This window comes from Phyllostomus hastatus, unplaced genomic scaffold, assembly GCF_019186645.2.
Source record: "Phyllostomus hastatus isolate PE091 unplaced genomic scaffold, TTU_PhHast_1.1 phas_contig_16, whole genome shotgun sequence".
In the NCBI taxonomy this organism is placed as follows: domain Eukaryota; kingdom Metazoa; phylum Chordata; class Mammalia; order Chiroptera; family Phyllostomidae; genus Phyllostomus; species Phyllostomus hastatus.
This window is the reverse complement of record NW_025333643.1, coordinates 11,638,824-11,651,022: the sequence shown is the minus strand read 5'-3', so window position 1 is coordinate 11,651,022 and position 12,199 is coordinate 11,638,824. Positions and strand designations below refer to the sequence as shown.

The following is a 12,199-nucleotide window of genomic DNA, read 5'->3' as shown; positions in this document are numbered from 1 at the left end:
TCCTCAGCCAATGAAACTTGAAGGGGTAGTTTTCTTTGCAGTTTCAAATAATTTTTTTCCTTCCCGTTAAAGAAAAACTCTTCTATATCCATCACCTTCTTTCACATTTGGGATGCTATTATGCAATGCAAGTCATTTTGCAACCACAAGGGGACAAGATTAAAAGTGGAGAGCAAAGCTCAAGGAAGACAGAGTGGGAAGATGAAGCCAGCACCAGTCCTTGAGGACAATGCTGAACCACTGCAGCTGCGCCCTCCAGGCTTCTCCTGTGAGATTATGAGATCCCTAGAGGCTAAAGCAGCCTTCATTCTATTGTTTCATAACCTGCAGCCCAAAACTTCCCAACTCCATTTTCCAGATAAGTTTAAAAATTTTATCTAGTTGCTGCCTAATGCACACTTCCAAATTTGATTCTTGGGGTTGTACAGTTGAGGCTGGGAGTTGGGACACAAGTCCATATCCTACCCTGCCATGTACTTACTGCATGGGCTTGGGGAAGTCACTAAACGTCTCTGGTTACAGACTCAAATGCATAAGAACATGTTAATTCACCTTCTGTTTACCCTCTAGGTGTCCCTGTGAGAATCCAATGAGGCAACAGACCTGAAACTGCTTTGCTAATGGAAAGGCCTGTGCATGTGGGGAGCTGCAGAGGGGACTTAAAAGTAAAGAAGACCAAGAAGTTCTTGCCCTCATCAAGGAGGAACATGTGCAGTAATCGAAACCATGTTCACGTCACTGTGTGAGCTGTGGCCACAGTGGAGGAATCTGCTCTTCTGAACCCCCGCCAGCTTGTTAGTGGCATCATCCAAGCTTGCAGTTGACTAATTTCTCTTGACTGCATCAGGACAAAGCTATGCTGAGCAATCTGGTCTGTATCACCAAAGGGAGCTGGGCTCAGCTGCCTGTGTGAGGGAACAGTGCACACCAGACAGCTGTGCCAGGGAGGCCACCACGCTACTCCAGAGCTCCTCCCGCGGGGGACACCAAGGGTGCCCTGAATGTGGAACTGCTTCCAAGCTCACAGCAGCTCTGTTTGGAAATCTTTCCCTTCTGCATTTTTCTGGATGTTCCCTAAATTTCTACACTGTGAAACAATAGTGTGGGATGGCCATACTATTTTACAACTGAAGAGCTGGTCACCTCAGCCCTAAGACATAACAGCCTTATGCATGGTTCTCCTTCATCCTTACTTAAGCAATCAGATATCAATAGTCAAAGGCAGAAAAGGAAGCAATGCACAATTTCACTAGCAATATGGAGTTTGCTTCTGTCATTTGCTTTTGCTTCTTCCCAATACCAGGATTAAAACCCAAAGAGGAACTCGACCAGCCCCTTTCCATTCAAAGTGGTAAGTTGTTCCTGAACTATCTGGGAAATAGGAAGGGTCTCTTAGCAGAATAGGAGAGGGCCCAGACAGACCTGGAGATAGTTCAGACAGTCCAGTAATCACAGGGTAAGGAGATGGACAAAGAATTTTCAACCCTTGAAGAACTCAGAAATGGCCATACAGACACAGGGCCTTGGTCACTTCTGGTTTCCTTGTCCCCTCCTCTGACTCACACAAGGGTAGGTAATTCAAGCTAGAGCAACTGGGGCAGACAGGCTGGATTCAAATCCTGGCTCTGCCACCCACTAACTGAGTGACCTGAGCCAAGGCACGTCAGCTCTTCGAGCCTTAGTGTTTGTGTTGGTTGGGAAATTGGGGGTTGTGACTGAACCTCCCCAATGATCTCACTGTGAGGATGAGATTCAGTAAAGAGTCAACAAAGGACCTGGCATATAAGAAACAGAAAGAGAGCCTCTGATACAAGTGCACAGAAAGAAAGAAAATAACCTACGTAAGCATGATGTATGCTCCACAGAGACAAAGACCAATGTGTACCATCCACCCCAAGTTGGTACTTGCTAAGTAGGAAGGAGATGTGGGGGGGGGCGATGACAGTGACCCACTCTTGGGAACATGGCTTACATGCCCCTGACCTCCTTTGGAGAGCACAGGCTCTGCATTTGTTAGAGAAAGAAGTGCTTCACCCGTAGGCACATGTGACTATCTAAACACCTGAGACAGAAATCACCATGGTATGTGGCCACACACTATCCCATTCTGTGCCATGCTCTGAACCCTCTCAGTGACTCCGATCTTTGACAGACTGAAAGCCAAGACTGCAACCCACTCACTGCCCAATCTACTCTTAGAAAGGCATCTGCCAGAGAACCCTTTGTCCCTATGTTTGCTCAATGAATATTAACTAAGCACCTGCTGTGGCACTAGGACATAAAATACTGGCTAAATTTCCCCAGATCATCATTGTGGAGTGATCATGAACCACATTTTTCCTGCTTTCATTAGTAAGAAAAAAAAATGCTCATTACATCTAAAGATAATGTCTGCTCTCCTTTTCATAATAAAATGTGCTTATCTGTGATGCTGCAGTAACCCATTCAAAAACAAAACAGGCTTGAGATAAACCCTTGATCTTCTTCAGGTGTTAGACTACCTCCCCACCCCCAACTACTCTCTTCTCCCAGGAACTGCCCCTCCCTCTTCTCTGTGCCAACCACCAAATCTATGCTCTGACAGCAAGGGACACATCACCATTCTCCTTTTCCTCCCTGTTGCCCAATCTCTGTAAGTATTCCCTACATCTCCCATTTCAAAGATACAGCAAAATCCTCAATGGGGATTTTAATGATGATCTAAAACAGGAAAGGAAAGTTTTAAGTTTCATTAAATAAATGGCCAGGGCATGTTGGAGGAGGATCTAAAAACAAAGAACAAATGAACTGGACTCGCCCACCAAGCTTGATGCAAGCTTCAGCATTCGTGTGGAACGTGTGAATCTCAGCTCAGAGACCAGAGAGTGGAAGACAGCTGACTTTGGGTTCTGGATGACATTAAGGACCCTGGACCCTGCTTAATTTTAGAAGCTGGACCTGATCAATGAAAGCAATGGAGCTTTCAGGCCTAAACAGAAGATCATCAGTTGCCTAAAAAGAATGCATGAAAACCTAGGAAGGGAGAGGCTTTAAAGGAAGCTCTCAACACATCACCCTGCATCTGATACTCCTTCTGCGTCTTCCATTGTCTCCAGATGAAATCCCCATTCTGCTATGTGGTGCACCAGACTTGTCGGATCTGGCCTGACTCTCTCAATCCAGTCTCATTCTGTTCATCAATACTCCCATCCATCTACTCCATCTCATGCATTCACCCCAACTCCAATTTGTCCAGACAATGAACTCCTTTAGTCAATCTAACTGAGCTTGCACTTCCCGGGATGGAAGAGGAGTTACTACAGCCTGCAAATAATACTTTTCTCCTTAATTCTCCTCCCTCCTGCCCTACCCCTTTGAATATGCCTGGCTAATGCCTAACTATCTTAAAGTGTTCTCTGAGTCATCACTTCTGTCAAGAAGCCATCACTGAGTCTGCAGTTAGCTGCACCCCCAGTCCTATGCTCTCCCAGCCTCCCTCATTCTCCCTCTCTGAGACAACCCTGGCCACTCTATCACAAGCACCTGCTCCCTGATTGCTCCCACTCCAACACTCACACCCAAAACATCCAGGTCCACCAGGAAAAACAACTTGTCTGCATTATACACAAAGACAGCCTCACTAGTAACTGTTAGCACTCAAGAGTATTTGTAAAATGAGTAAGTAAACAGAATAAAGAAACAAAAAGACAAAATTGTACAGAAGTTTACTGATAGAAAAGAGGAACAAAGCCCAGAAAAAGAAAAATTGACACACAGACCCCCCCAAAAATATGAGAATCTTACCACCTTTAAAAAATACATAAAGAAACAAAGAGTAAAGGAAATCAGTGGTATGTTTTAGAGAATCCTAAATTCCACAAAAAGCCCACAGAATTAAAATGTCGGCATGCTCATGCAATGCAAGAAAACTGATGTGGAAGTGCTGGAATGCCATTAAATATTTTTATGGTTTTATTGGTGCACTTTTGATTAAATAACCTTTAGAATAAAAATGTTCAGGGATTATGTAATGAAGCATATGAACCCACAATATTTTCACCAACAGAAGGAATCCCAGGGATCTTTTGCATTACAAAAGCTTCCTGTATAATTTGAAACACGACTGGACACAATTAGTAGTATAAAACAAATGAGCATTGAAAGAAAATACCATCCCCATACTTTTTAATACAGAATCAGTTACATTAAAAAGCAAATCTACATCAGGCAAAGCACTGGAGAAATAGTTTTAAAGAAAATTCTCCAAATTAAAACCAGGGCACCAGAAAGTTCTGTGTTGAACTAACAATGTTCTTCTCTGCACAAACATGGGCTGCAGGAGGCATTTAAATTGATTTAACAATATCAGTCCAGTTAATACTGTATTCATTCAATGCCTGGCTTTATACTCCTGTAAAATCATTTTTCAAATTTCAGCATCAGAGAGTACAGAATTAGCACCCTCATTTTTATGATAATATTGTTAATTTAATGCATGGCTTGGAGTTAGACTTCAAAGTGAATCAGAAAAATATGCCTTTTCTCTTCTCAGAGACATCTCTCTTCATGCACCAGTGGTTTGACCTTAAATTTTAACTTCGAATGCACAAGATCACTCTCATATTTCAACTATCCTTCTATAATTCAATCATTTAGTTCATCAGTCTTAGATAGATTTTGCATTACCATGCCCACAAAACTTAAAACAATTTTTAACATTACCATTTCATGTTTATTCTCTGGGAAGACCTGGATTGAAAGCTATTCAGTATAATATGTAACATGCATTTAGCAATGAACTTAATACAAACAAGCAAAAATGACTGGAATGGCCGAGGAAAGCCTCTTCTCTTTACGTTTCTCTTCTCCCTTTCCCATTATGGCACTGAAAATCAAAAGGTAATGATGAACTAGATTTGTACAAACAAAAGCCTCCAATGCACAAGGGCTTCCAACACTAAAAATAAAGATTATTTCCTTTACTTTCTCTCTGAAACACTGAAATTTCTCCTCAAACATCTACCCAGCAAGCAAAAGAAAGCTGACAGTGCAATGAAGGGTGAAATGATAATGCCCTCTCCGGTAAATGAAATCCAGTCCCCAAGAACAGGCACTCAAACAGACTGACAGGGCGTGCTGATGGCATTTCAAATATTCCATCCCCTTGCACCTAGAAGAGCCTGCAGTGGGGTCCCCCTCTAGAGAGAGGCAAGTGGCTGTTTTAAACAAATTAAAGAAAAACTTACACCATATTGCTGGAACAATTTTGCCACTATGGAAACAGGAGAATGTGACAGAGAAAAGCAAACACAACAAAAGAAAACACCACCACAATTTGGCACGGCTAAATTGGTAAAATACACTTAGGGTTGCAAGAGACCATTCAAAAGAATGCAAAAACCCTCAACATGTTATATGTGAACTGAATGCTTTTGTCCCCTTTAAACTCCTATGTTGAAGCCCTAACCCTCAGTGTGGTGGTATTTGGAGAGGGAGCCTTTGGGACGTACTTAGGGTTAGATGAGGTTGTGAGGGTGGGCACCACATGATGGGATTGTGCCCTTTTAAGAAGAGACATGAAAGAGCTCTCTCTCGCTTTCTCACTCTATGTGAGTACAGAGAGAAGGTGCCTATCTACAAACCAGGAAGGGAATCCTTAACAGAAACCAAATACTGCCCAAGCTTGATATTGGACTTTCCAAACTTGAGAACTGTGAGAAAATACATTTCTGTTGTGTAAGTCACCCAGTCATATTTTGTTATAGAAGATAGAGCTAACTAATACAGTTTCTAAGTGTGTGAACATTGCCCCTATTTCATGGACTTTCCAGGCATACCTAACTATGTGCATGCCCTTTGGCATAAGTTTCACTTCTGGGTTTTACTCAATAGAAGCACAGTCAACCCTGCAAAAATACACACACGAGTCCATTCACTGTAGCATTCTTGAGAAGAAAAAAGATCAGTAACAGCAAATGTCCAGCAAATGGGGGGTGGACTTAAAAATTCGTCAGCTATCAGTGATAAAATGCCCTGCTGTTCAAATGCACATGACTACAATATGAGTATAAAAGCAAGCTGCTGAATATTCTGTAAAATGTGATTCTATTTTTGTGGAAAAATTATGTATGTTCATGAACAGAAAAATTTGGAAGAATATGTGCCAAATGAAAAGGGAATGGGAACACTTCTGAATTGTTTAAATTTTTTACATATGTTGCCTATATTCCCAGCTCTGTGCTGAGAATATTTTACATATATTGCTTTATTAAAATAAATCAATATGTAAAGGTTATTGTTAATTAATGGTTCCTATTGTGACCTCAGGCTTTTGATATAAATCCACTAACATATCTGATCCATTCCCTTGTACTTTAGGGGAAGAGACTTCATAATTTTACTATATAAGCTTCAAATAAAAATGTTCAGAGTACCTTTGTAGTTATTGAAATAATTATGTATGTAGTCTTAAAGCTGATCATCTATGTTAAAAACTAACAAACAGACATATAGAGAAGGTTAATGGGACGCCTGACAGATTTTTTTAAATAAAGGGACACTTTGAGGTAAAAAATAATTTTTTTAACTGTTCTATAATAACTGATATGTCTACTTTTAATTATCTTAATCACCCTCTCTTCATTATTGAGTTGACACTGTTTGTATATCTTAATGAATTTACAGAGATTATTTCAATCGATTGGTTTTGTTAACAGAACAATAAATCCTGACTGATAAAGGATTCAGGATGTAATTAGTTAGCTCTTCTTATTATGTAAATTTCTGATACTTCTGTAATGAGTAATTAAAGATTAATAAGAAAGATAGTCCCAAATTAGCTGCTTCTTATCTTTAAATGCTTCAGGATGTGTGGGGGATCAGGCCACATTTGCATATTCTTAATAAGACTGGTAACTACAGTAACTTCTCTCAATTTGGAAACGAAATGTTCCATCTGAAAGCTGCCTCAGGAAGAGATATGTCCCTGACCATGGAATTTCACAGGAAGGTGGCTGAGCAGCTCAACTGCATTCTCTTCAAGAATCTACTCAAGAAGCAGGAAGAAGTAAAGCTGGACAGTTTCTCAGTCCTCACTGTGCCACTTTCTCTGGCTATGTGACCTTCAGCCACTTGTTTCTACCCTTTGGTGCCTTTGTCTCCATGCCACTCAGTACAGAGCTGGGAGAAGATGCAATGTGATAATCTACACAGAACATTTAGCAGGGGCCTGTACACAGTGTGTACTCTATGGAAGGCAGCTCCTGGTATTATTCATCCAATAAATATTTGCACTCCTGCTATTTGCCAGGTATTGTCCTAGGCACTGAGCAGAGTTCAACGAATGAATAACACTAACACCTGCTTCCACAGAATCTATGATTCTCTCTCTTTTCCCTTTCCTTTTTAGGGCTTTTTAAAATCTGAAGCTATAAATCATTGTGCCCTATAGTTGTGTCTTTTTGCTCAGAGTCCCATCAGGAGCACTTGCAGGCAGGAGAACACTAACTCAAGCAATCCTTTCTGCAAACTGAAGGTCATTTAAACACCCTATCCGCTGCCTAGTGAATAAAAGTAGGTATTGTGTTCATGCAGAAGCCTGCCAGAAATAGGGTCCCTTGATGATGCATTCTGCTCAGGTGCTCAGGGAAGCCAGTCATACCACAGAAACAGCATTCTGACAGCAGGTCTATGCCACTCTTCAAATAACACCCTCCCACTGACCACAGCCTCCTGTGCAGTGGCTCAGGTCATTTGGGAGCCACACTATGGGCAGTGTGATTATATCAGCTCCATAGCTGGTTGTCTGACAATCAGACTCAAGTGGTTTGCCCCAGACACACAGCTGTATGTGGCAGAACCGGGATTAGAAACTAAGTCCCAACTCCAAAGCCTAAGCTCTGCCCCTGCTCACTACGCACAGCCTCCCTTGCCTGCTGTGACCAGTCCATGTCCTACATAGACATGATGAGGCAAAGCACAGGTGACCCCCATGCAGGAGCATCTAGTTAAGTACTCAAGAGACCCAGGCTTATTGTGGCTGTAATCTTTGGAAAAAAAGAGTGAGAGGAAGGGATATAAGGGATAAGATGAAAATCTACTAGAGAACTGGGGAGGAGGGAAAATGACTGGAGATGGAAAGCTGAATCAGGGCCCTTTCCACAGAGGATATCACTCCCAAGCTTGGTTCCCATATCTCCCGCTTCATACAGTTGTGACCTCAGGCAAGTTACTGACACACTCTCAATCTAAGCAGCTTCATTTAAGCAAATGCCCAAACCACACACTGTACACCTAGCATTGTTGTGGGGAACAAAGAGAATGATAAATGAAGAGTAAAGTAAATGGCATGCAGTAGGCACTTAATAAATGCCACTTCTGTTTCTGAAGATGAGGTAAAGTGTTCTGTGAGTCTACAACTGCTCTCCACCTTTTAGTCATTTTATCATCATGATTGTTATTACTGTCATTGTCATCAGACTAATCTTGCTTGAAGTTAATTTCCACATGAGAAAACCTAGCAGTTTAAGGGAAATCTTGCTAGGTTTAATTCTGAAAAGGCTGGCTCCCCAATAAAACCAAATCTGCTGCTACTCTTCCAGGTGACAGCACCTACCTGCGTGGTAAGGAGAGAAAATGTGCTCGGCTGCATTCCAGCCTCCCAAAGACCCTCCAATATCATGACTCAGTGAGCTCACAGGGGACTAACCAGTCCTCACCCCAGGGCATCTAATGCTCCATATGCAAATGCAGTAAGAATGATAACCGTTGCTACTAAAAGATCAAATAAGCCCAAAGTGCACAGAAAGCACAAAACAGCCGCACTCACAGCAATTATGTTGAAGAAGTCATCATCCCCCAACGTGTCCAAAATAGATGAGACCGTTTGCTTGGCGATAGTCAGACGGAGGCCTTTCATGCTGCCACTGACATCAACTAAAATAACCACGTCTTTCGGAGAAGTCGCTGCCTGGATATACCTAGGTCAGGGGAACATAAAGTAAAAATGAATCTTGAACATCTCTGCAAGTTTTCTTTCTAAAAAGTAACTAAGAGGCTTGACCATTTCCTACCATTTTCGGTTCCTGCAGTCAAAAGCAATGACTCCATTCTCATCTGGTTCCCATTTAATCCCTAGAAGAAAAATGGAGTTATAAGAAACCCAGAAACTTCAAATATTTATTCACAGCATTTCAAGGCTGCTCTGCTTTGCTGACTGATGGAAGAGGGTGAAAAATCACATGCAAAGACCAACACTGAAGCTCGTCATATGCTCCATCACCAGCTCTGGGGAGGTGTTTGGAGCTGTAATGCTAAAGCAAGCAGCCCAAACTCACTGCTCCAAGAACTGCTAGAGAGTGGTGACATCTGGAGTAAAGCGCTGTCTATCAGCAAAGGACAGGACTCCAGCCCCTTCCTGAGGCTGATGATAAAGTTAGCCAAGGTCATTTCTCATTGTTCCTCAAATTGTTGGACCTGCGGGCATCATTCATAGACCTCTGGGCAGAGTTGGGCTCCATCCCTGCACTATGTCTATAGGTAAGGTAATGTCTGTAGCCTTCAGGGGCTGTGCAGGGCAGGGTAGAAAGCATTTGGTAGGTTTTTATCTCAGAATATATATAGGTCTGTTCTTTCCTGACTCTTGTTTTTAAAATCAGGAATTTTGGCCCAGACTTCTACACTGAAATAAAATAAAATGACCCTAATTCTGCTGTATAATAAAGTTTGAATTTCAGGCTTTGAGGCCTGAAGAGTTTTTCCCATGTATGAAATGGGATCCAACACCCTTACTCTCATGCTTTGCAGGCTGGTCAGGATGTGTCCAAGGCTGACATTCTTTAAGAATAAAATTTCACTTAAAAAGAAAAGTGTTTGCTGCCTAAAGATAAGATAGAAAATCATTGTTTTCAACCATCAGTGCTGCTCAGAAATGGAGGATTTGAAACATAGTCCTTGGAGTTGAGAAAATTAGAAGAGAAAAATTATTTTCACAGGAGAAAATCGTGACTCAGATGGTAGCATGGGGATTCTCCTTTCCAATCAGTGGTGGCCAGCTTTCTGGACCACAGTGGGCCAATACCAGCCAGGTGCTTATATAACAACCCCAAATTATCACACAGATAACTGTGAGATGGCAGTCTGTAACCCAATGAGTCATTTTGTTCTGTCTTGCTTGTACTACATTTCCCACCTGCAACTGCACCTAATTTAATGACTTCCCTGTAACAAATCAGAAGGAAGAAATATGAGAAGCCACTGCCAATTGAAGGCCATTAGGCAACAAAGATAAAATAAAACTGACATGATATTGTACACCAAGGGACCAGAATGCAATTTGTTTTAAAAACATCTGACACACTGCTTTGTATAAAGCCAAGAATAGCTAGAATCACACAGTCCTGACACATAATGCAATTATATCCTTGGTGAGGATAGGTAATGTTCCAATTTGTAATTCCACAAAGAATTGGTTTGAGTCCAATATAAAGAGAATTTATCTCTTAATGTGTTGACTCATGGTAGGTGGTCAGAGAGTGTTTCTTGAATTGAATTGTGGGTCGTGTTCTTAGACGAGAAGCACATCTGATCATCTTCCACCCTGTCGGCCACTCTACCATCCATCCTCCCATCACTGTGTGCTCCACCAAGAGGAACAAAGGTGCAGTCCTCTCATAGCATGGAGGCCAGGGCCCGGGGACAAGGAATTAATGACACCAAGTACTCTCCTTCAGATTGAGATAATTTCTCTCTCACTGGACTTGTAACTCCTCCCAGGTGCTCTGACAGTTGATGGACATACAGCAATGACTAAGAATGTTAGGCCCAGCACCTCCTGCCCTGAGGAAGCCCCACATCTAGCAGAGAAGCAGATACTATGTAAGAAATCACAAAAACCCGAGACATCAGGAGGAAGTACCTGAGGCTATGTAAGTATATAAAAGGGATTCTAATCCTTATAAAGTGAAGAAGCCTCTTCTTTAAGCTGAGAACAGAATGAGGGTATATTAGTTTTCTAGGGCTGATGTATAACACACACCTACCAACTGGGTGGCTTAACAGAAATGAATTCTTTTGGAGTTGTAGAGAACAGAGGTCCAATATCAAGGTGCCAGTGTGGCAATACTCCCTCTGAAGACTCTAGGAAGAATCCTTCCTTGCCCCTTCTTAGTTTCTGGTGGTCTCCAGCAATCCTTGGTATGCCTTGACCTATAGCTACATCTCTTCCATCTCTTCCTCCAGCTTCACATGGCTGTCGTCTTTCTGTGCCCTGTGCCCTGTCCTCTTATAAGGAAACCAGTCATCGTAGATTGAGGGCCCACCCAAATCCAGTATGATCCAATCCCAACGTATCTAATTACATCTACAAAGACCTCATTTCCAAATACGATCACATTCTGGGGCTTCCAAGTGGACATGAATTTGGGGTGGAGACACTATTAAACCTACTACACATGGATAAGACTTTTAAAGTGTAAGTGAGGGGTGGCCACAGGGTGAAAAAAAATACCCCAGGCAAAGAGAACAACATTCACAAAGTTTCTGAGGCTGAGAAGAGCATGTCAAGTTCAAGGAACCAAAGGAGTGCTGGTATGACAGTGCACAGGAACGTCTATGCCAGAGGCAAAGAGCTGGATGGCAGCAGGAGTCTCGAGGCCCAGCCTATCCTGGTCAAGACAAGGGGCACATACTGAGCCGGGATTCAGATAGCACCTCTAGTCAGTTCCAGGCTCAGCTGCCCTGGATGCAACAATAAAGGTCACACCTTGTCTCAGAGTCAGGACTAGATGGGTTTGTGGGAGTCAACTTGCTCAAATCTGACATTTGAACCAAAACTTCCATGTCATAGCAGGGACTCCAAGGTTCTCATAGTTAAACAGTTTTTCTTAAGATTTCTAGTAGGATGAGGAATTGATCTTCCAGATTTTGTGCCACTGTTTTCTTCTTTACACAGGCATTTCCATAAGAGTGTTCCATGAGACACTCAGGATGTCAGCATGAGTTACATGAATAAAAATCAAACTGGTTTCTATGCTATGGGAGGGACATCTCAGGGCCTCTTATCTGCTTACATGCATCTTGAATCTATGTGACTGGGACACCAGAGGTAGCACTGACCAAACTAATTTGACCACTGAGCCCTAACCCCAAAAATCTCACAGCAAAATGCTTTAGGAGAAAAACTTCAGGAAGCTCTACTCCAGATGGTACTATCTCCCTAAGG

At 42.2% G+C, this 12,199-nt stretch overlaps 1 protein-coding gene across 3 annotated transcripts in view; it reads right to left on the bottom strand.

Annotated features, from left to right (window-relative positions):
- Nucleotides 1–12,199, bottom strand: part of CACNA2D3 (calcium voltage-gated channel auxiliary subunit alpha2delta 3) — an 857,676-nt gene that overhangs the window by 459,833 nt on the left and 385,644 nt on the right. For all 3 annotated transcript variants that reach the window (XM_045832366.1, XM_045832367.1, XM_045832368.1), the window contains 2 exons: nt 9,051–9,111; nt 8,807–8,957 (listed from right to left, as the gene is read on the bottom strand). In XM_045832366.1, coding sequence (XP_045688322.1) covers nt 8,807–8,957; nt 9,051–9,111 — 212 coding nt within the window. The remainder of the gene's footprint in view (nt 1–8,806; nt 8,958–9,050; nt 9,112–12,199) is intronic.